The sequence below is a fragment of the Hemitrygon akajei genome, chromosome 8 (assembly GCF_048418815.1).
Source record: "Hemitrygon akajei chromosome 8, sHemAka1.3, whole genome shotgun sequence".
Lineage (NCBI taxonomy): Eukaryota > Metazoa > Chordata > Chondrichthyes > Myliobatiformes > Dasyatidae > Hemitrygon > Hemitrygon akajei.
This window is the reverse complement of record NC_133131.1, coordinates 132,701,247-132,723,686: the sequence shown is the minus strand read 5'-3', so window position 1 is coordinate 132,723,686 and position 22,440 is coordinate 132,701,247. Positions and strand designations below refer to the sequence as shown.

At 40.2% G+C, this 22,440-nt stretch overlaps 1 protein-coding gene across 5 annotated transcripts; it reads right to left on the bottom strand.

The window, feature by feature from the left end:
* Window positions 1-766: 766 nt before the first annotated feature.
* msrb2 (methionine sulfoxide reductase B2) lies at window positions 767-22,393 on the bottom strand. 5 transcript variants are annotated; one of them, XM_073054653.1, is made up of 5 exons: window positions 22,195-22,393; window positions 16,705-16,811; window positions 4,068-4,204; window positions 3,288-3,435; window positions 767-1,955 (listed from the first exon to the last, which is right to left on the bottom strand). In XM_073054653.1, exons 1-5 carry the CDS (start codon window positions 22,304-22,306, stop codon window positions 1,848-1,850), a joined length of 612 nt encoding a protein of 203 aa, XP_072910754.1. In that variant the 5' UTR covers window positions 22,307-22,393; the 3' UTR covers window positions 767-1,847. The 5 variants fall into 5 exon arrangements, with proteins under 5 accessions (XP_072910754.1, XP_072910755.1, XP_072910756.1 ...); XM_073054654.1 differs by having other exon boundaries at window positions 4,072-4,204; XM_073054655.1 differs by lacking the exon at window positions 4,068-4,204 and adding an exon at window positions 8,498-8,574 and having other exon boundaries at window positions 22,195-22,387.
* Between the last annotated feature and the right edge of the window lie 47 nt (window positions 22,394-22,440).

Genomic DNA, 22,440 nt, shown 5'->3' with positions numbered 1-22,440 from the left:
ACGTTTAGCATTTCTTTGACGTTCATGCAATAATGGTTGTAAAACAAAATTAAAAATGGATGACAGTATTTTTCTGTCTTCACGTTATCTGTGCTGGGAAGCAGTTAAAGCCGAGTCAAAGGGAACATGCCGCACAGCTTTTGTGAGGTTTAACAAGGTTCACAAGGTATATTTACAATTTTACCAATGCCGATTATAATTAATTAATGCATCCGTTTCCTGTGTATGCACTCAAATTCACTGGAAGTAGACGCTTCCAACAACATACCTCTTTCTATTAGTGTGCGTTTGTGTGTTTTTTGAAAGATTAGAACCGTCATTAGAACTAAGGACAACTCCCGCTTCTTTACAGTAGTAGTGTCACGTCTTCTTTAAATCAAGATTGTACCTTCTGAACTAGATAATGTACAGTATGTATTAATAAAATCTCGACGCGGGTGTCAGTCTGTACTGTTGTGCTTATAGTTGGACCTGAAGCCACAATCTTGAGTCCTAGTACATGAGCTGCAGACGGGAATGAGACCACAGCGATGTATATCGTCTACTTATGGAAAAATTATATATAACGTCCACTATAACTTCTTTGCTGAAGAGGGAAGGGTTTTATCTGACCCTATTCCTGCAGCAAAGATGTGACTACACAGGAAGGCTGGAGAAGAGGATAGACTTGGTCCACAGGAAACCATCCCAGATAATCGAGAGTTGATAGGCAATGGGAATTATAGCCAGAGTAAGTAGAATGGACAGTGTCAGACAACGAGGAACATAGATTTGAAAGTACTTTAATAGAAGTATTAAGACTGGAATAGGAGATGTTTGTTTCTTCAGCTGGAGAATAATACAGCAGATCCCCTCATCACATTTAAGCAATTTTTGTAATGAACTTAAAAAGCTGTTAGCTGTAGGGCCACACAAATAATGCTGGAACTAGGGGATAGCTTCTTTTCAGTTCATGAATGTATACACTTGTAGAATCAGAGAAAATAATCTACTAAAACAAATATTAGTAATAAATATTCTGTCTTGTTCTGGTTTTAGATTCCAGATTAAAAACACTCCAAATAAAGCAATGAAATTAATATACAGATCATTCACAGTTCACAGTTAAATGATATTCCTGAATCATGGAAATATATATGTATAGTCAACCAAAACTGCTTTTTTAATTATACTTATTCTCATTACAAATTGTATAATTATCCTTTAGCAATTGATTTGCAGCTCTCAAAATTGCTGGTCCTCTAGAACCAGGACAAGACATGCAGATAAATGTGTTTGGATACACAAAATCTAATTAATGTTTGGCCTTTTGAATAGTGCAAGGAAATGTGGTTATATCAACAAATGTCAATGCATGAATTACACCTGCATTTACATGGTTTATGAAAGTTGGGTCATTGCAGTTGAATAACTAGTGGTAAATCACAACAGAAAATAAAGGAATTTTTTTTTTTTTAAATCCAGCAACAAAAAGAAACTAGAACCACCCAGACAGAGAAAAGTTAGTATTATACATGGGAATGGATTTCAAAAGATAGCATATTATGTGTGTGTGTTTAAAATCTGTGAACTTTAAATATTTTTGCAGAAACAAATCAATAATATTAACTTAACATTAATTTCTTACATAAAAATGGGTGGGTCTTTGCTTGAACTTTATAGAATAGACAATATATGGGCAAAAGCACTGTAGAATTTGCTCTTCAAATACAATGAAAATTTGAGTAAATACAGCAGATGATTTGCAATGAAAACACTTCTGCACCCATTTATATATCATGGGACTAGAAACTCAACCCAAGTTAAACAAAGTATTATGTAACAATAGTAACTTATTGCTTTGGAAATCACTGTGTTTTTTCGGGCTTGAAATTTAATGCCACACTGTTGATGCAAAATCGATGTCCTGTGGGTTCCGGTCCGTCATCAAACACATGGCCCAAGTGTGCATCACACTACATAATAAAGACAAAACAGTTAATTGTACAGAAAGAATAATTTCATATTTAAATATTAAACTTCTGCTAGGTGCTTACCCAGTTTAAATGTACACAATCTTGTGGAGTGGGTTTACCAGCAAAATCCACGCCCTTGTATATGCAGGGCCATGAGCTGATGTAGCAAACATTCAGAATCACTCTCAAGTAAGCTGTCTACTGTTATTCATACAGTTTTGGAACTTGCAGCATAGCATTTCAATATACTCCAATGAACATGTTGTCCTTTCAAAAGTTAATAATTGTGACCTCGACTACTTGATACTTTTATTCAGTAAACACTGAGGCAGTCTTTGAAACAAAAAAAACACTACAGCATACCTCCTTTTTAAAAACAGTTTCCTTCCTAGAATCAACTCAGAACAATTACCCATTATTTCCGTGGAGTGGAAACAAAACATAGTGCAGCACAGAAACAGGCTCTTCAGCCCAAGATGTCCGTGCTGGCCACGATGCCAATCCAAACCACTGCCTTCTGCTTGCATGTGGACTGCGTCTCTCCACTCCCTGCCTATAGATGTGCCTACCTAAATTCCTCTTAAATATTGCAATTGCATACGCTGCCACCACCTCCCTCAGCAGTGTGCTCCAGCCACCTTCCACTCACTGTGTAAAAACAAACTTACCCCATAAATCTTTAACTTTCCCCCTCACCTTAATCTGACAACCTCTAGTATTTCACATTTCCACCCTGGGGAAACAAACTATCTATGCCACACATAATGTCAACACTCAGCCTCCAGAGCTCCAAAGAAAATAATCCAATTCTGTCCAATCTCTCTTTATAGTTGATATTCTCTAATCCTGGTGAACCTCTCCAGCACCCTCTCTAAAGCCTTTATATCCTTCCTATAATGTACCATCCAGAAGTACACACACTACTCCAGAGTTGTCAATCCAAAGTCTTACACAACTGCAACAAGACTTCACAACTTTTATACTCAACAAATGAGCTATTCAACTTTTCAAGTAATTCCATTATGGCTGATTTATTATCCCCCTCAACCCTATTTTCTGCCTTCTTCCCCATAACCTTTGATGCCCTAATTAATCAAGGCCATACTACCCTGAAAACACCCAGTTTTGGAGGCTAACCTATCGTCCTCAGCTTTAAGTATACCCAATGGCTTGGCCTCCACAGCTTTCTTCTGAATTCCAAAGGTTCACCACACTCTGACTAAAGAGGTTCCTCCTCATCTCCATTCTGAACAGGATCCTTCTAGTCTGGGGCTGTGCCAGACACCCCCACTATAAGAAACATCATCTCCATGTCCACTCATTTATGCATACCTTTTTGCAAATAACTTCAGTTCCAGTTGATCCCATGGAGTTGTCTGGGCGACACAGTGCATTCGCATGGGATTCTTCATCACCCACTGTGCCATGGATTTGCCAGAATGAAGGCCAACCGGTGCCAGAATTGTACTTGGTTTCAGAGCTATTGTTAACCATTTAAAGTACAACAAATTAATTAACACAATAAAGAACCTATTTTTCCACCCAAACATATAAAGCTAAAGGAAAAACAAGTACCGAATGTGCTAGAAATTAATTCAAATTATAAATAATTTTTGTATCAGGCCATGATATGCAAATCCAAATTATATTAAAAAATGGCAGATGCTGAAGATCTAAAATAAAAAACAGGAAATGCTGGAAATTACGAGTATTTCCAGCATTTTATGTTTTTAACTGCTACTGGGCATACAATTATAAATCCTAGACTAAAAATCGGAAAGAATGAAAATTCAGCTTGCCCTGGTAGTTTGTGAATTTGAGCTCAGTTTAAGAAGTTTAGATGTAGAGGCTGCTGTTTGTGAGAATATCTATGAAACTGTTCAATTATTATTTAAACCCCACTTATTCAAGCTGTTTATATTTGTTTTCAACTCTATTCCAAGTTTGATGAAACCGACTTAACAAGCTACTCAGTTCTATTTTACAGTCCTACCATCATCCTCATCAACCATTCACTTACACTAATCCTACATTAATCTCATGTTTTATTCTCCCCCATTCTATCACTTATCTAAATACCAGGGGGCAATTTACAATGGTCTATTAACTTACCAACCTGCATGTCTTTGGGATATGGAAGCATCCAGCGGGAACATGCAGTCACGGTAAAAACTGTGAAAATCCACAAAGACAGCACCCAAGGTCAAGTTTGAACCCTGGACTCTTGTGCTGTGAGGCAGCAGCTTCTTCTAGGAGAAAGAATTAATAATACAGCACCAGGGGCACTACATACATGTGTAATACTTCAAGATCTATTTTGGATATTTAATGCAATTTTATAGCAGAAAAGAAAATCAATCAAGCCCGTGTGCCTGCCAGGCGTCTTGGGGGGGAAAAAAGGTCCTTTTATCTGCAATTCCATTATCTTCCTTTATAATGGTGAGTTATTTATATTTCAAATATTTATCCACTGCTGATCTAGATTAATAACTTTGCTTACAAAATGGTTTCCATTAAGACAGCCATTTATCAGCTAGTTGCACAAATACATTTCAGCCTCTTCTGGCATAGATCTTATAGTAACCCCTTTGTCATCTGGATCAGATGGACTACACCCCAGGGTTCTGAAAGAGGAAGATGAAGAAATTGTGGAGACATTAGTAATGATCTTTCAAGAATCACTAGATCCTGGAATGGTTCCGTAGGACTGGAAAGTTGTAAATACAGTCGGCCCTCCTCATCCGTGGGTTCCACGTGCGCGGATTCAAATAACCGCGGATCGGGAAAACGCGGAAGTTCTCTCTCCAGCACTCGTTGTTTGAGTATTGTTCGCTTTGTGTCCCATTCGTTCGCTACTTGTATTGTGAGCAAGAGGAAGGAGTTTAAGGCTAGTAACGGAAGGCTGGCTAGCTATGTAAAGCGCTACAGCCTCAAGAACTTAAAGATCACGGGAGAATCGGCATCAGCGTTCCCAGAAGAGCTATGATGGTCGTGTCTGTACTGAACATGTACAGACATTTTTTCTTGTCATTATTCCCTAAACAATACAACATAACAACTGTTTACCTAGTACTTACATTGTATTATTTATTATAATTAATCTAGAGATGATTTAAAGTATACGGGAGGTTGTGTGTAGGTTATATGCAAATACTACGCCGTTTTATATGAGGGACTTGAGCATCTGCGTTTTTTGGTATCCACGGTGGGGGGAGGGGTCCCAGAACCAATCCCCCGTGGATAAGGAGGGCAGACTGTATCACTCCAGTCTTTTAAGGGAGGAAGGCAGGAGAAAGAAAATTGTAGGCCGGTTAGCCTGACTTCAGTGTTTGGGAAGTTGTTGGGAGTCCATTACTAAGACTGAGGTTTCAGGGTACTTGGAGGCACATGATAAAATAGGCTGAAGTCAGCATGGTCTCCTTAAGGGGGAACCTTGCCTGACAAATCTATTGGAATTCTTTGAGGAAATAACAAGCAAATAGAAAAAGAGATAGTGGTAGTTCACTTGGATTTTCTGAAGGCCTATGACAAGGTCCCATACATAAGGCTGCTTAACAAGATAAGAGACCATGGTATTCAAGGAGATACCTTTATGGATAGTAGATTAGTTAGCTGATAGGAAGCATAGATTGGGAATAAAGGGGGCCTTTTTTTGATGGCTGCTGGTGACTAGTGATGGTTCTGTACGTGTTACTGTTGGGACCGCTTCTTTTCTCCCTTTATGTCAATGATTTGGATGATGGAAAAGATGGCTTTATGGCCAAGTCTGTAGATGTAATGAGGCTAGGTGGAGGGCAGGTAGTGTTTAGGAAGCAGGGAGTCTGCATAAGGACTTAGATTAGGCGAACGAGCAAAGTGGTGACAGATGAAATATAGTGTAGAGAAGTGCACGGTCATGCACTTTGGTAGAAATAAAGGTGTAAACTATTTTCTAAACAGGGAGAAAATTCAAGAATCAGAGCTGCAAAGGGACCTGGGGAGTCCTCGTGCAGGATTCCCTAAAGTTTAATTTGCAGGAGGGCAAGGAAGGCAAATGTACTGTTAGCAAACATTTTGAGAGAACTAGAATACAAAAGCAAGGATGCAAAGCTGAGGTTTTATAAGGCACTGGAAGGATTGCATTTGGGAGCATTAAGAGCAGCTTTTGGCCCCTTATCTAAGGAAAGATATGATGGCTATGGAGAAGGTCCAGAGGAGATCCGTGAGAATTATTCTGGGAATGAAAGGGTTAATATACAGGTAACGTTGGATGGCTCTGGGCCTATACGCACTGGAGTTTAGAAGAATGACGAGGGGATCTCATTGGAACCTATCAAATATTGAAAGGACTGCACAGAGTGGCTGTAGAGAGAATGTTTCCTATAGACAGGGAGCCTAGGATCAGAGGATACAGCCTGAGAATAGAGGGACGTCCATTTAAAGATGAGGAGGAATTTCTTTAGCCAGAGGGTAGTGAATCTATGGAATTCATTGCCACAACAGCAGTGGAGGCCAAGTAATTGAGTACATTTAAAGTGAAGGTTGATAGGTTCTTGCTTAATCAAAGGAGAAGGAAGGAGAATGAGGTCAGCCATTTTGGAATGGTGGTACAGACTTAATGGACTGAATGTCATAATTCTGGTTCCATGTCTTATGGCTACTAACTCAGCAACTGTTTGGTTTAGAGATTTTTTTTTACTGAAGTCGGAGAGAATCATATTCAGTACAGTTGGAAAGTAGTCTGAATTTCAAAGTGTTGTTACTCCCTTCCAGGGCAACTTTAAGTCAACTTTTATTTAAAAAAAAGATATATCAGCACATAGTTTTTAAATAAGAGTACCAGAGGGTATGTTTTATAAGAGGACCAGAAGGTACATTTCCTCATGAGTGATTCAAATACATCATAACACAGGGCTGCAATAATGTACTACTGATCAATTAACAAAAAAAAAATCCAAACCATTTCCAGAAAGATAACAGGACCACAACACGTGAAGAACTCGCGAAAATGAAGATGACAGTTTCATCAGTTGGAGGAGTGGTACTGATGAGGAAGGCGAGTTTTTAAAATGATGGCCTTGAGGAAATCTGGTGGAAAGATACTGCAGCAAATTCCAGAGTGAATTGGTCAGGCAGCTAAAGCCATGGCAAGACATAAACAGCAGCTGCATTTTTCTGCGTCTTATTTTTAAATTCGGGTCAGTAACACTTGACAGTTCGTAAAATATCTCACCAAGGAATGTGAAGTAAGATTCATTTGTGAAATTTGCTCTTCTTTATTCATATGGAAATGCGTGCAGACCATGAATCTACCTATGACGATGTCCAGGTAATTAATGACCATGGACCTCCAAAACTCGCATCTTTCTACAGCTTTGACTTCCCCAAAGATTCCCAATTCTTATTCATCCCCCATTTCCTCTCACCCACATCTCACCATTTATCAACTACTAGCTTTTACGATGTCCAATTTGTATTTGTATTCATTTTCTCTATCTCAGCTTAGAATTAGCAGCAAGTCAATGGAAAGCTCTAAGAACAGGAGACATCCAAGAAAATTCTCAACTATATCTAAATAATAAATGAATGGTAATAATAATTAATGACATTTCCTTTATAAGAAGTTCAAAAAAAGTTGTTTATCTTTGGATATTGCAGAGGATTTGAATTGGGGAGAATATATATAGTAGTTTATAAATTAAAAAAAAGAGTCAAATTGGAGAACGTAAAGACTGGACATTACAACATAAAAGGAAGTTTGGAGACTGTAGATTACAATCCAGTGCGAGTAATACCACCAGCACACCTGATTGATCAGGGTCCTGCTGATTTTCAAGTTGACTTATTTTAGTTTGAAACAACTTCAAACAAATAATACAATAAAATGAAGCAAGCCACTGAAAGGAAATTAGATGAACTGGACTTATTTTTTTTTTAATGTATACATCCATGAATACGATTTCCTTTCATGCCAAGCACTGATTCTGAAAATGGAGAGAAACTGTCAGAAAACGCAGGCTGCCAAATATTAGTGCCAAAAATAAAGTATTTGCAACAGTCCTGCAAATTGGTAACCCTGAATTGTGAGCCTTTATTAATTTTTGTCTTTTGAGATTCTATTCATTCCACCATGGAGTAATAGACTTGATCATTTATTACAGTCAGAGTGACATGGGAAACTGGGCAACATAACTCAATCTTATGTACTTATATATCATATTCACTGGCTTATCTTGTTCATATTTCATCGACCTAGAGCTTTAGACAGGGCTCTTCTCATCATTATTGCCTCATTAAATACTACCTCCAAGTGCTATTAATATTTATAGACTGAAATACATCCATGCCAGCTGGAACACAGATTTTAACATTATATGTGACCCATGAGACACTAATATGAGACACTTAAATTGCTTGCAAGGACAAAAATCTGACTTATTGTACAGCTATTCCCAGTTTTCAAAGACTCACTTCAATAAAAATACACAAACAAACCAGTCACTTTGAAAGGTCTGAGATGCTGTAGAGAAGGTATAAGAATTTGCTTTGTTCTGGAGTCTAACCTGAAAAGCACAGCATCACAGCATACGCAATGGTACATGCCCTGTTCGGTGTTATTCAGATAGATTCCACTGAAAGGCTGCAAAGCAATTTAAAAAAAGACATTTAATAATTAAAAAAATACAAACCACAGGTGAAAAATAAATTTAAAATTGCATTTTCAGTCAGCCAGTTGTCAGGTATGTGTGGTTTATAGACTGCAAAGCTCAGTGGAGTATATATTGGTTGCTAATTATTCAGCTGATTTAAAGAGTGCATGTGCTCTCCATTAAAACTCACTCCACATGTCCAAATTCAAGTTGGCACAGCTGCAGGCTGGCAAAGTGAAGGGTGCAACATGTCAGTGCTGGAAGATAATCAACGCAAATGCAGAATTTCAAACTGTGAGTAATCTAGGTTATCGAAACCTCAACATCAAAGAGCAGTTACATTTCTCAAGCTTCCTGTAAATCAGTCTGGCTTTCATCACAAAGAGTATTCTGGAAACCAGCCCACCTGCTTAGCTCAGCCATCAGATTAGAATCTGACACAGAACATAAAGAAACTTTTGTTTATTCCCCTCTTTACCCATGAATAGAGTTCCTGGCTGATGGTTGGTGAAAAATATAACAAACATGAATATCAATCCAAGTCTCGGGTGGGTAAGAGTAACAGCACATAACACATACCCTTTGGTGCACAATGATGCACCGATCTTTTAACCTACCCAAAGATCAATCTAACCCTTCCATCCCACATTGCCCTCCATTTTTCCTTAATTCATGTGCCTTTCTAAGAGTTTCTGAAATGCCTCTGCCAGCATCCTTGGCAGCGTATTCCACACACCACCCTCTGTGTCAAAACCTTACCTCTGACATTCCTCCCTATACTTTCCTCCAATCATCTTAAAATTATGCCCCCTCATATTTAGCCGTTTCCACTCTGGGTGAAAGTCTCAGGTGGTCCATTTGAACAATGCCTCTCATCATCCTGTATAACCCTACAGACTCACCACTCATCCTCTTCACTCCAAAGAGAAACATCCTAGCTCACTCAACTTATCCTCATAAGGCATGCTCTCCAATCCAGGGAGCATTCTGGTAAATTTCCTCTGCACCTTCTCTAAAGCTTCCATATCTGTCCTATAATGAGACAACCAGAAATGAGCTCAACGTTCCAGGTGTGGTCTAACCAGAGGTTTATAGAGCCGCAACATTACCTCACAACTCTTGAGCTCAGTCTCCCAACTAATGAAAGCCAACACACCGTATACCTTCTTAACAACTCATCAATTTGCGCGACAACTTTAAGGATCTATGGAGGTGACCCCAAGATCCTCCACACTGCTAAAAATCCTGTCGTTAACCTGTATTCTGCCTTCTGGTTCGATCTTCACACTTTGCTGGATTGAACTCCATCTGCCGTTTCTCCGCCCAGCTTATTCTTATCAATGATCTGTTGTAACGCTCAACAATCTTCTGCACAATCTATATCACCAATCTTCGTATCATCTGCAAACTTACTTACCCACTCTTCCACTTCCGCATCCAAGTCAATTATAACTATCACAAAGAGCAGGAGTCCCTGTTGCTGGTCACCAACCTCCACCTTCAACCACCCGCTGCCTTCTGTAGGCAAGCCACTTTGTAGTCCACACAGCCAACTTTTAATGAATTCTTTGCCACAGGCAGCTGCGCAGCTAAGTCTTTATGTATATTTAAGGCAGAGTTTGATAGATTCTTGACTGGTCAGGACATGAAGGGATATGGGGAGAAGGCAGGAGATTGGGGCTGAGAGGAAAATGATGTCAGCCATGAAGAAGTGGCAGAGCAGGCGCAATGGGCCAAATGGCCCAATTCTACTCCTATATCTTATGGTCTTATAGTCTTAGGCCTCCTGACTTTCTGAATGAGCCTAGCATGTGGAACCTTATCAAACACCTTACTATTTATACCACATCCACAGCTCTACCTTCATCCTTTGTCACTTCCTTAAAGAATTCAATCAGCCTCCTGAAGCATGACCTGCCATCCACTGCGGGCTATCCCTATACTTAACCAAGCACTCATAAATCCTGTCCCCAAGAACCCTCTCTAATAATTTTGCCCACCATCAATGCAGGACTCACTAGTCAATAATGGGACCACGAAGTTGCTAAAATCCAACCTAGTCGAAAATAGGGTCAGACTCAGCTGTGATACCTTAAGGTCAAGTAACTTGCTGATGTATGCTGCCTAGATCAATACACGAGGTGCTTGGGTTCAGTACCAGGGTGCTCCAGAATGAGGTGCTTTTAGCAAACTGAAAATACACCAGTCACTGACGCGTGACAGCAGCTGAAGAACCTCAAATTAGGGGTAGTCAAAGAGGAACTGATCAGAGTATTAGAGCTGCCTGAGTAACAGAGATAAACCATACCCATCAGAACAAGATTCTATGAATGTCGACATTTGAAAGTAGTTCCAGGGTAATGACAGAATACAGATTCAAAATGACTGAGGGGAAACAAAGTGAAACTCTGTACATAAAGTACTAACACTGAATGAATCCTCATCACTTATCTAAACATGAAATCTAAGATTGTTTGGCAGCTTGAAGGAAAACACCAATCAAAACTGGAGGTATCTGTATAAATCCAATTGCAAGTTGCTGCCAATTATAAGCTTACAACACTGGTATGTTAAATGATAAATAACGAAAAGGCATTTTCACTGTGGAATTCACACACAGTGCCTGCTTTATACAAGCGTCAATGCAAATTTTAACCAAGGTAACTGGCACTGTCAGGATAACAAGAAACTCAGATGAATCCCACCAAAAGTACTCATCCAGTTTTCCTGATGTTCTTTACTTCCAACATTCTTGGTTCCAAATTCAGTTTTCCCTGACCTGCAACGAGTAACTGTTATGGACTGAGAAATCTAAATAGACAATGCTATGCTGTGAAAATTCTGTTGCATTTCAATCTTTACGTTGAACAACAATTTGCATTAATGTAGCAGATTTAATGTGGAACAAGCATAGCACAGTTCAGAGGCAGAATTTGAAATTGATCAAACTTTCAGTGAATGGAGGAGGATAAAAGTGAAAGCATTATTTGCAGAATGCTAAACTCAGAAGTTTATAAGAAAGATGCCATATAATCCCCAGTAGTTAAAAAACATAAAAACATAAAAACAAAATAAATAAGAATAGTGCAAGAGGGGGAGTATTTCAGCATAAGACATTAGTACTGAGTCACAGTGAGTTGCAAAATTCTCTGCATGCAGCAGAGCATGAAACTTATTTCTGATTATTAACAAAATTACTGGGAAGCCAGTCCAGAAGTAGCTCAGTGTATTTAGAAATAAAAAGCAGAAAAAACTGAAAACATTCAGCAGGCCAGAATGCAGACAGGAAGGCTGTATGACAGATAGTCAAAACTGCCCAACGCACCTCCGGCATTAAGCTATCTGCCATCAAGGACAGGAAAGGTGCCGGGAAAGGGCCAGTAACATCCTGAAAGATGCCACCCACCTTCATGGACTGTTTGTCCCACGCCCATCAGAAAGAAGGCTACGTAGCGTACACACCAGGACACCACATTCAAAGACAGTTACTCTCCCCAAGCAACAAGGATGATCAACACCTCCCTCCACTAACTCCACCACTACTTTATTATTTTCTGTCAGCCTAGCATCACTTTATGGACATACAATCAATCTATGCATATACGCTATCCAATGTATTTATATTTATTTTGTTTTTATTATTATTATTGTGTTCTTTATCTTTTATGGCTTTTTTCTGCTACACCAGATCTGGAGTACCAATTATTTCATTCTCCTTTACACTTGTGTGCAAGAAATGACATTAAACAATCTTGAATCTGTAGAAAGCAAAACAGAAACCACTTCATCAGAACTGGGTATGAGATGAGCTCGTATTTGGTAGCAGGATTGAGTAGAGAAAAAGAGAATTCTCCAGTGGGGTGAGACCAAATGAGTCAATGAAGCAGTTAGAGAGACAGTCAGCAGAACTTTTTGCTTCTTTGTCTGGGCAATTTAATAGCTAAACCATGTGACTTTACCACCAGGCCAAACTACTTGGGCAAAAAAAAAGACATTCAGTCAAAATGATGAGAAGCAGGTAAGACCAATTCTGACTGAGACAGAAAGGAAGAGTGAACTACCTAAAGCTGGAGAATTCAATACTGAGCCTCTAAGGCAGCAAAGTGCCCAAACAGAAGTTGAGGAACAGTTTCTCAAGCTTGTTTTGGGTGTCATTGCAACGCTGCAGGAGTCCTCAAACTGATACATTAGAGTGGGAGTGCAATAGGAAAGAGGTTGCAAAACAGAAGCTCAATGTTCACTCCTGCAGAAAGAGCACAGATGTTCTGCAAAATGATTACTCCAATCAGTGTTCAGTTTATCTGATATAGATAAACCGTAAACACTGAATTCAGAACTCCAGTGCAAGTGAATCACTAACTTACTCAAAAAGACTGTTTGGGTTCCTGGATGGTGGAAAGGCAAGGGAAAGGAAGAGTTAAAAAAAATAGATGTTGTATCTCCTGTGATAGCAACACTGTGAGGAATGGTTGCTGGGGGACCAGAGGGTCACAAAGGGAACATTCCCTGCAAAAGGTTAAAAGGGAGGGAAAGGGAGATGTGTGTCTGGTGCTGGAGCTTTGTTGGAGCTGGCATTGAAATTGTGAGAGATGACCCGTTGAATGCGAAAACTGATGGGATGGGGAACTCTGTTCTTGCTCTGTCGAGGTGAGGGGTGGAGTGCAGAGGTGCAGGAAATAGATGAGATTTAAGATGACCCAGTTTAGATTCACACAAATCGCCAGTTTGGATCAAGGAAGGAGACATTGTACTTGCAGAAGGGTACTGACACATGGGAAAAGTTGAAAGTGTGGATTTTCACAAGGTGGCACTTCACTGCATTTAGCTGAACAAGTTTTATTTGAGAGAAAATTAAGATGCACGTATGACCATGACTCTAATTTATCTGTTAAAATTATTCTATTATTTCACTCAGATAAAGGAGAGGTGGTGTTTAGTTAGATGGGGAAGATGATATAATAAGAGCTCGTAGAAGATGAAGTTACTTGGCTGCTCATGCCTGTTCTGCCTTTCAATATAATTATGTCTGATCTTGCCCCTCACTGTCAGAATCCTGTATTAACCCCATATACCTAGATTCCCTCAGCATCTAAAAAAACCTAGTCAATTGCTTTGAGAGCTTGATTTGCAGTGTGGGATGAGTAGCGGTGATTTCCCAATTTTTTTTTTACCCAAAAAAAAACCTTTTTAAAGTTTGCCTGTAAAGGTTGGCAAAACATCTGAAAAAATTATGTAGGAAAATCAAACTCACGCAGTGGCAGGTAATTTTACAAATTTAAAAACATAGACGTTGAGTCATTTTCATTCTAGTCAGTCTCTAATAGTTGCCATGCATGCACATAATTTAGGGCCTTGTGGAGAGGTGATTAATATTTAAATACGGCTGCTGCTAACTACGAATATAAGGAAGCAAGAATTTATTTCTTCTGAATATCTCATGCGACTTAAACGATTTTGTTGAATACACACGTGGAATTCAGGTCTGTCAGTGAGTTCAACACAGCACAATGTGGTCGACAGTCCTGACACTGCAGATTGAAGAATGATTGGACAAAGCATTAGGACAACTGTAGTCTTTTAATTATTGCCATGAGTATTGTATCAGAAAGCCAGACTGGAAAATTACAGAACACAACTGGCAATGGACTAAAGTAGTTTGAAGAAAGACCGGATAGGCTAGGTTTGGGAATCTCAGAAGTGTGGAAGTTAAGAAGAAATATAATTGAAGGCATAAAATACAAGAAACTTGGATAGGTTGACTATGAAGGTCCTTTTACACACAATGTTATTCCACCATATCACCAACAATTGGAAATTAGGCAGAAAAAAACGGTGAAATTATAATAAAAGGACCATCAATTAGGGAATAACAGGTTGAGTGATGGAATGGGAGGACCAATCGGGGTAGATCTTACATGGTGAGAGCAGGACTCTGAGGAGTGTTGTTCAACAGAAGGATCGGCACCACAGGTAGATAGGATCACAAAAAAAGTACATTGACACATTGGCCTTCATATATCAATGTATTGAATACAGGAGTTGGGATGTTAAGTTGAAATTGTACAAGACATTGGTGAGGTCTAATTTGGAGTATTGTGTCCAGTTTTGGTCATCTACCTACAGAAAACATGTAAATAAGATTGAAAGAGTACAGAGAAAATGTAAAAGGATGTTATCGGGACTTGAGGATCGGAGTTACAGGGAGAGATTTAATAGGTGAGGACTTTATTTCCTAGAACATCAAGGATTGAAGGGAGATTTGATAGAGGTATACAAATTTAAGAGGGGTATAGAGAGGGTAAATGCAAGCATGCCTTTTCCACTGATGTTGGGGGAGACTACAACTAGAGGACACAAGTCACTGGTGAAAGGTGAAATGTTTAAGGGGAATTCCTTCACTCAGAGTGTGGTGAGAGCGTGGAACGAGCTGCCAGCATAAGTGGTGGATGTGGGGTCGATTTCAATGTTGAAGAGAAATTTGTATAGGTACATGGATGGGAGAAGTATGATCTGGGTACAGCTCAATGGGGCGAGGCAGATTACTAGATCAGCACATACTAGGTAGGCTGATGTTTCCATTTCTGTGCTATAGTATTCTATAACTCTATGACACTAAATTTAGAATTTAAATTTTTTGTTCCATAAAGAATTAGGTAGAATATTCTTACCAATTTGAAAGGCATTATTACTACAAAGAAACTGAATGAAAGTAAATGTTGAAACAGCACACTTAATCTGTACCTCCTGATATCTGAACACCAGAATCTGAGGTGATATTCCTAGCTGCATAGCTGGAAGTGTCATTTTGCATGAAACATTAAAACAGATATCCCACCAGCTCAGCACTATTTAAATATTGACCAGTGGAGTTTTCCAGTCTCCTCACTATTTATCACTGAATGATCAGCAATATAAACTTAAATCACTTGCTTAGTATTACATTGATTTCTGTGGGATATGACTCCCTGCAAACTGTCTGATATAGTTCTTGCATTAGAACATTAATTACACTTCAAAACTACTTAACTCACTGCACAACATGCTGTGCTGAAAGGAATTGTAAGTCTTTTTGTAACTTTAGAATATTTTTGGCTCCTAACTGAAGTTCTGTTTAAAAATACAGCAGTTTATTTGATAATATAAATCTCTCAATGACACGATCAATAATATGCATTTGACTATGGGACAAGAACACTAAAATGTTTAATCTAGACTTTTATTACTCTTACAAACTATTCCTAATGTAGAATTACAAGAGGAACCTTTTTTGTTGCAGTAGCCAATAATACTTTCAGCTTTATTTTTTATGTTTTTATATGGCAGTACCTTGCTTAGAGCTCAGGATACATTCCAAGAAATGAGCATGCTAATAGAATCAGCACTAAAGTGGTCATTATAGCATCATACGCACAGTATATAGAGATCTCCTAGCAACAGCCTTGCTGTGCTGGGAACCTGGTGTGAATCTTGCAACAAATTGCTCCATGCTTGGCATGAAAAGGTTGCCTGTGAAGGCAGGTGTTGGGTAGGCTGGGGTGAGCGGTGTAACTATTCAGGCGTGGGTTTCAGGACAGCACCCTTGCTGGCAAGGTGAAGTGCGGACTGTTGCAGGACACTGGCACCACTGGCTCCATATGTTGGCAGATCGTTCGGATGCTCTTGACTCCCTCATCATTTCCTGTCTGACGTATTAGAAGCTGCTGTCTCTTTGCTTGGCTGCACAACCTTCCCCAGTTTGGTGAATTCCCTGCAGTAACACACTCTAAGACAATCAGTCCACACAGGCAGTCTCTTCACACCAAGCTACAAGGCGATTAATTGCTGGGTCAATAACAACAGGCGCCAGGGATTCACACCAAGTTGCTGACACGTGGCCTGAGCAACTGTTTCTTTAAAAAAAACAGTTGGGGGTATGTACCTGTGAATATATGAACTGGAGAACCAAGACAGTTATAACAAATCAGCATTCTGCAAGATAGAGTGATGTGGGAAATCAGTGACCAAACAAAAACTTCAGACCTCCATCAACTCGAGACTGTCAGTGTTTAATGTTTTTAGCAGCATTTCTTTTTCAGAAAAACAGAGTTAAAGCTGGTCTAGTGCTTAAGAAACACACTCACCAGTTCTGTTCCCTTTTCTCGAGTGACGAAGTATTGCTCTGGGGTGAGCTTCTTTTGCCAATCAACATTTACAGTTGTTTCATCGTATCGGGTCAGTGACCTCAAACCTACATAAAAATGAACAATGAATAAATGCTATTCTCTGTACTTGATAAAAAGCAAAGCAGCAACAATGCTTGTAACGTGGTTTAACCTTCAGAATCAGGTTTATTATCACCAGCATGTGACGTGAAATTTGTTAACTTAGTTCAATGCCATACATAATCTAGCAAAGTGAGGAAAAAATAAAACATAATAAATAAACAAATAAATCAATTATGTGTATTGAATAGATTTTTTAAAATATGCAAAAAACAGAAATACTGTATGTTAAAAAGAAAGTTAGGTAGTATCCAAAGCTTCAAAGTCAGATGGCAGAGGGGAAGAAGCTGTTCCTGAATCACTGAGTGTGTGCCTTCAGGCTTCGGTATCTCCTACCTCATGGTAACAGTGAGAAAAGGGCATGATCTGGGTGCTAGAGGTCCTTAATAATGGACGCTGCCTTTCTGAGACACCACTCCCTAAAGGTATCCTGGGTACTTTGTAGGCTAGTGCCCAAGATGGAGCTGACTAGATTTACAACCTTCTGCAGCTTCTTTCGGTCCTGTACAGTGGCCCCTCCATACCAGCCTGTCAGAATGCTCTCCACGGTACAACTGTAGAAGTTTTTGAGTGTATTTGTTGACATGATAACTCTCTTCAAACTCCTAATGAAGAATAGTTCTTGCCTTGCCTTCTTTATGACTACATCAATATGCTGGGACCAGGTTAGATCCTCAGAGATCTTGACACCCAGGAACTTGAAGCTGCTCACTCTCTCCACTTCTGATCCCTCTCTGAGGATTGGTATGTGTTCCTTTATCTTACCCTTCCTGAAGTCCACAATCATCTCATTCATCTTACTGACATTGAGTGCCAGGTTGTTGCTGTAACACCATTCCACTAGTTGACATACCTGTACACCCTCTCGTCACCACCTGAAATTCTACCAACAATGGCTGTATTGTCAGCAAATTTGTAGATGGTATTTGAGCTATGCCTAGCCACACAATCATATGTATACAGAGAGCAGAGCAGTGGGCTAAGCACACACCTACTCGTCAGCGAGGAGGAGATGTTATCACCAATCCGTACAGACTGTGGTCTTCCAGTCAGGAAGCTGAGGATTCAATTGCAGAGGGAGGTACAGAGGCCCAGGTTCTGCAACTTCTCAATCAGGACTGTGGGAATGATGGTATTAAATGCTGAGCTATAGCCAATGAACAGCATCCTGCTGTAGGTGTTTGTGGTGTCTAGGTGGTCTAAAGCCATGTGGAGAGCCATTGAGATTGCGTCTGCTGTTAACCTATTGTAGCAATAGGCAAATTGCAATAGGCCCAGGTCCTTGCTGAGGCAGGAGTTCAGTCTCGTCATAACCAATCTCTCAAAGCATTTCCTCACTGTCGATGTGAGTGCTACCGGGTGATAGTCATTAAGGCAGCCCACATTATTATTCTTAGGCACTGGTATAATTGTTGCCTTTTTGAAGCAAGGGGGAACTTCTGCCCATAGCAGTGAGAGATAGAAAGTGTCCTTGTGTACTCCCACAAATTGGTTGGCACAGGTTTTCAGAGCCTTACCAGGTACTCCATTGGGACCTTCTGCCTTGCGAGGGTTCACTCTTTTTAAAGACAGTCTTAACATACTGATTATTCAAATTTCAAATCTATGTCCCATTGCTGACAGTAGCAAAAGGGACTGAATAAGATAGAAGTTAACATTGCTGGCAAATACAAGAAAATTGTTTTATAGATCTCAGTGATTACACATCTTATTTATTGCCATTGAAATGTGCAGATTCTTCTGTGCTGTCAATGCCATACTGTGTATTCCCAAACATGCAAGACAATGGAGCAGCACTGATGGAGGCGAATCAAGGTTAGAGAAGCAGTTAAGTCATGCGAAGAAGCAAGGAAGACTTCCACAACTATCATATTTCAAGGGCTCCTTTGACTCCTTTAAACAGCCAACTATACTTTTCAGCAATGACAACCAGAGAGCATACCAACAATATTGTTTAAATAGAAGGTCTAAAAAAGGATTAAGTGATTGGGCAAACCTCTTTCAAGTGGATACCAATACAATTATATGCAAGGTCACCCATGTTTGACCTCAAATAGATTGGTGAGAGTACTTTCTGAAAGACAAAAGTAGAATGTTGAAACTCGGGGATCCAGGCACAGGAATCACCAGCTGGAAGTATTAACTAGAATGGTTAATGGAACATTAGCATTTATAACCAGAGGTTCAGAGTACAGGAGGCTGGAGCTCATGCAACAACATACACAGCTCTAACTTTAGCATAACTGAACTATCATGCCCAATTCCAGACACCTTCTGCTGGAAGAATACTGCCCTTGGAAGGAGGTCAATATATACAGTATTTGTTAGAACGATACCTCACTTGTAAGGATAAAACTATGAAAAGCATAACATTCATAAAAAGATTAAAATGTGAATTGATAACTTTTTTTCTAAATTGGTCAGGGAGGTAAATGAAGAGAATCTCAGGAATGTAGGACTAAAGGAAATAGTTCAATAATTACAGCCAGAGTTTTTGGAAGTGTAGTCAGGAACCTACACAGAAAAGCTAGTAGAAAAATCTGCAGATGCCGAAATTCCAAGCAACACACGCAAAATGCTGGAGGAACTCAGCAGGCCAGGCAGCATCTATGGAAAAAAGTATAGTCAACATTTCGAGCTGAGACCCTTTGGCAGGACTGGAAAAAAAAAGATGAGGAGTAGATTTAAAAGTTGGGAGAGGGGACAGAAAAACACAAGGTGATAGGTGAAACCGGGAAGGGGAGGGATGAAGAAAAGAGCCGGGAAAGAGATACAGGTCTGGAGAAGAGGGAGTCTGATAGGTGAAGATAGAAGGCCATTAAAGAAAGACAAGGGGGTAAGAGCACCAGAGGGAGTCATTCTGATAAAGATCCACACTTGTATGTTGATATTCCACAGAGCAGGAAACACTTGGCTGTCTTCTTTATTAAATACATCAGTTACTTAGTGTACATGTTGGTGGATGGCAAGCATTTAGAGGTACAGATAGATACTGTACAAAGTTCAAAGTAAAATTATTACCAAAGTAGATATATGTCACCATATACAAACTTGAGATTCATTTATTGTGGGCATACTCAATAAATCCAATAATCCTAACAGAATCAATGAAAGACTGCACTAACAGTGTGTAAAAGACAAACATTACAAATACAGAAAGAAAAAATGATAAATAATAAATATTGAGAACATGAAATGATGTAGTGAATTGTAACCTGATTTGGGCAGATGCAGCTCCGTAGTTGGTAGCTGATTTAGAAGGAAAGCTCTGATTTTAAACCTCCCATTGCCTTGCACTATACCCAGACATGGGAAAGGATTTGGGAATAAATCCAGAGGAAAAGTCTGGAGCTGGGGTCCCTAAGGCAGTCCTACACTGAGTTCAATGCTGACTGCCAACTCCTGCGACTCGGCTGGTGCCAAACTGCATCGGTCTCTGCCGTTCCTTTGGATTCATCAGTTGTGTGGAGAGAGCAGTTTGCTTGCTCTCCGAATTGTACTGCCCTGACTTGTACACTGGTTCGCATATCACATAGAAAGCTGGGATGCAACATCCATGGTTGTCAGCAACCAACAGAGGGCCTCAGCCTGATCCATCCTGACACAAACAAAATGTACATATGAGGAACCCTGTGCTTATGCTTTCAACCTATGTGGAAAAAACTGCTCACTGTGTATCAGTTTTTTAAAAAAAAGCTTAATCCATGAAAACGTCTTGCTTAAAAGTAATTGCAGATTAATAACACAACGGGTTCGTCAGATACTGGAAATCTTGAGCAACCCACACAAAATGCTGGAGGAACAGTCCGGCAGCATCTATGAGACCCTGCATCAAAACTGGAAAGGGGCAGAAGCTAGAAGGAGAAGGTGGGTGGGGGGGGGGGGGGGAGAGTAATACAAGCTGGCATGTGATAGGTGAGTCGAGGTGAGGGGAGAGATGGGTGGGCAGGGTGAGGGGACGAGGTAAAGGGCTGAAGAAGAAATATCATCAGAGAGTATGGTGAAACATGGGAGGAAGGAAGCGATGAACCTGAGGCAGATGACAGGCAAGTGAGGAGACAATTAAGCCAATAGGATGCCCACACTTCCTTCATACTTACCACAATGTTACACTCCTGTTTTCAGTAAGGTTCTTTTGCACCAAGATCATTCTGGATAAGTTGCTGTTATTGAAACTTCACCTCAACTTCCACAGAACTTTAACTTACCATCACGTGCAAATCTGTTTAAAATCTTAGAGAATTTGGAACTCTTACTCCCAGTTAAATGAATCTGCATGCATCTCACTGTGCGCTCCCAATTTTAATGACACCAACCTTTTCCAGAGTAGGGACATGTCAATGAAACCAAACAGCATAAACCGAGTCTGTTTGACACAAAAGGTGGTCCCAGGTCTTACCTTTTTGATGGTGTTGCCTTTTTCAGTCAATGAATTGCAGGCAAAGTGAGGTTGTATGGAAAGGTGGCAGCTAATGAGCACAAGGCAAATCGTTTGAACTCAATTAAATGGCACACTTGAGAGAGGAGTTCACAGTTTGTATTTATAGAGTGTCTATAATACGTTAGAATGTCGCAAGGTTCAGAACAGACGCGGCCAGTATGATGTTTCACAGCACCTGCGATGTGCTAACACTGACCAGGAACTTAAATTTCCACCATACTAATTAAACGTCAAACAATAATCCACACTTACAATTAAAGCACATGATGGCTGTAAGTACCTTCTGTCTTCGTTGTTCCCGTATTTCTGACCGTAGTGACGGTTTCTACGCAACAACAGAAGTATCACGTTGAACGAGAAACGGTACTCTGACCTTTCTGGATCAATGTCTGTGCTTCATACGTCATAAAGCAGATTCTTGCATTCTTCGCGAAGAACTCCGGTAATTCAAATTGGACTCCTGTCACTGGCAGCGTAAATTTCTGTTCGGGGGCAACAAAATCCCAAATCCTCCCCGAAGCTGGTGCCGTGGCATCCCAGCCTGCCACTTTGGGCGGCAGAACAAGCAGGCGCACGATCACGTTACGGACCTTGAAATGATACATTGCACCGATCTCCGGTTTCTACTTGGGCATTTAAACTTTATGTATGATCAGTAACATCTCAAAAAGACGGAACACCGTGATACTAGAGCAACCACATTCTCAACCTCGGGATCATCATTATCTATACTGAGCTTTCATGGCAACACGCTGTCCTGACGTTTTTTTCGCTTCCCCGCTGGAGCAAATCGCCCGGAAACACTAGATGCGCATACTGAGCACCGTGGAAATTTCCACTCAGACCAACCATGCAGCTCCGAGACACCGATGGTCACCACCGTGAAACTCAAGCACTGTTTCACTTACCCGCCTTCACATGGACACGTCGTGACCACTGAAAACTCTGCGGCGCAATGACGCCCTTGGCAAAGTTTTCCCTGAAGAAGACTTTGGAGAAACGAGCGACAAACCGAGCCATGGTTCACTCCCTTGATCGATACTGCGGCGCGACCGGGAGACCTCCCTCTCAACGCTTCCTTCTGGCTGCCTGACGTCGGCGGCTTATTAACATATTTTACCATATTTGGCAGCGTGACAAAAAAGGAAAACAGA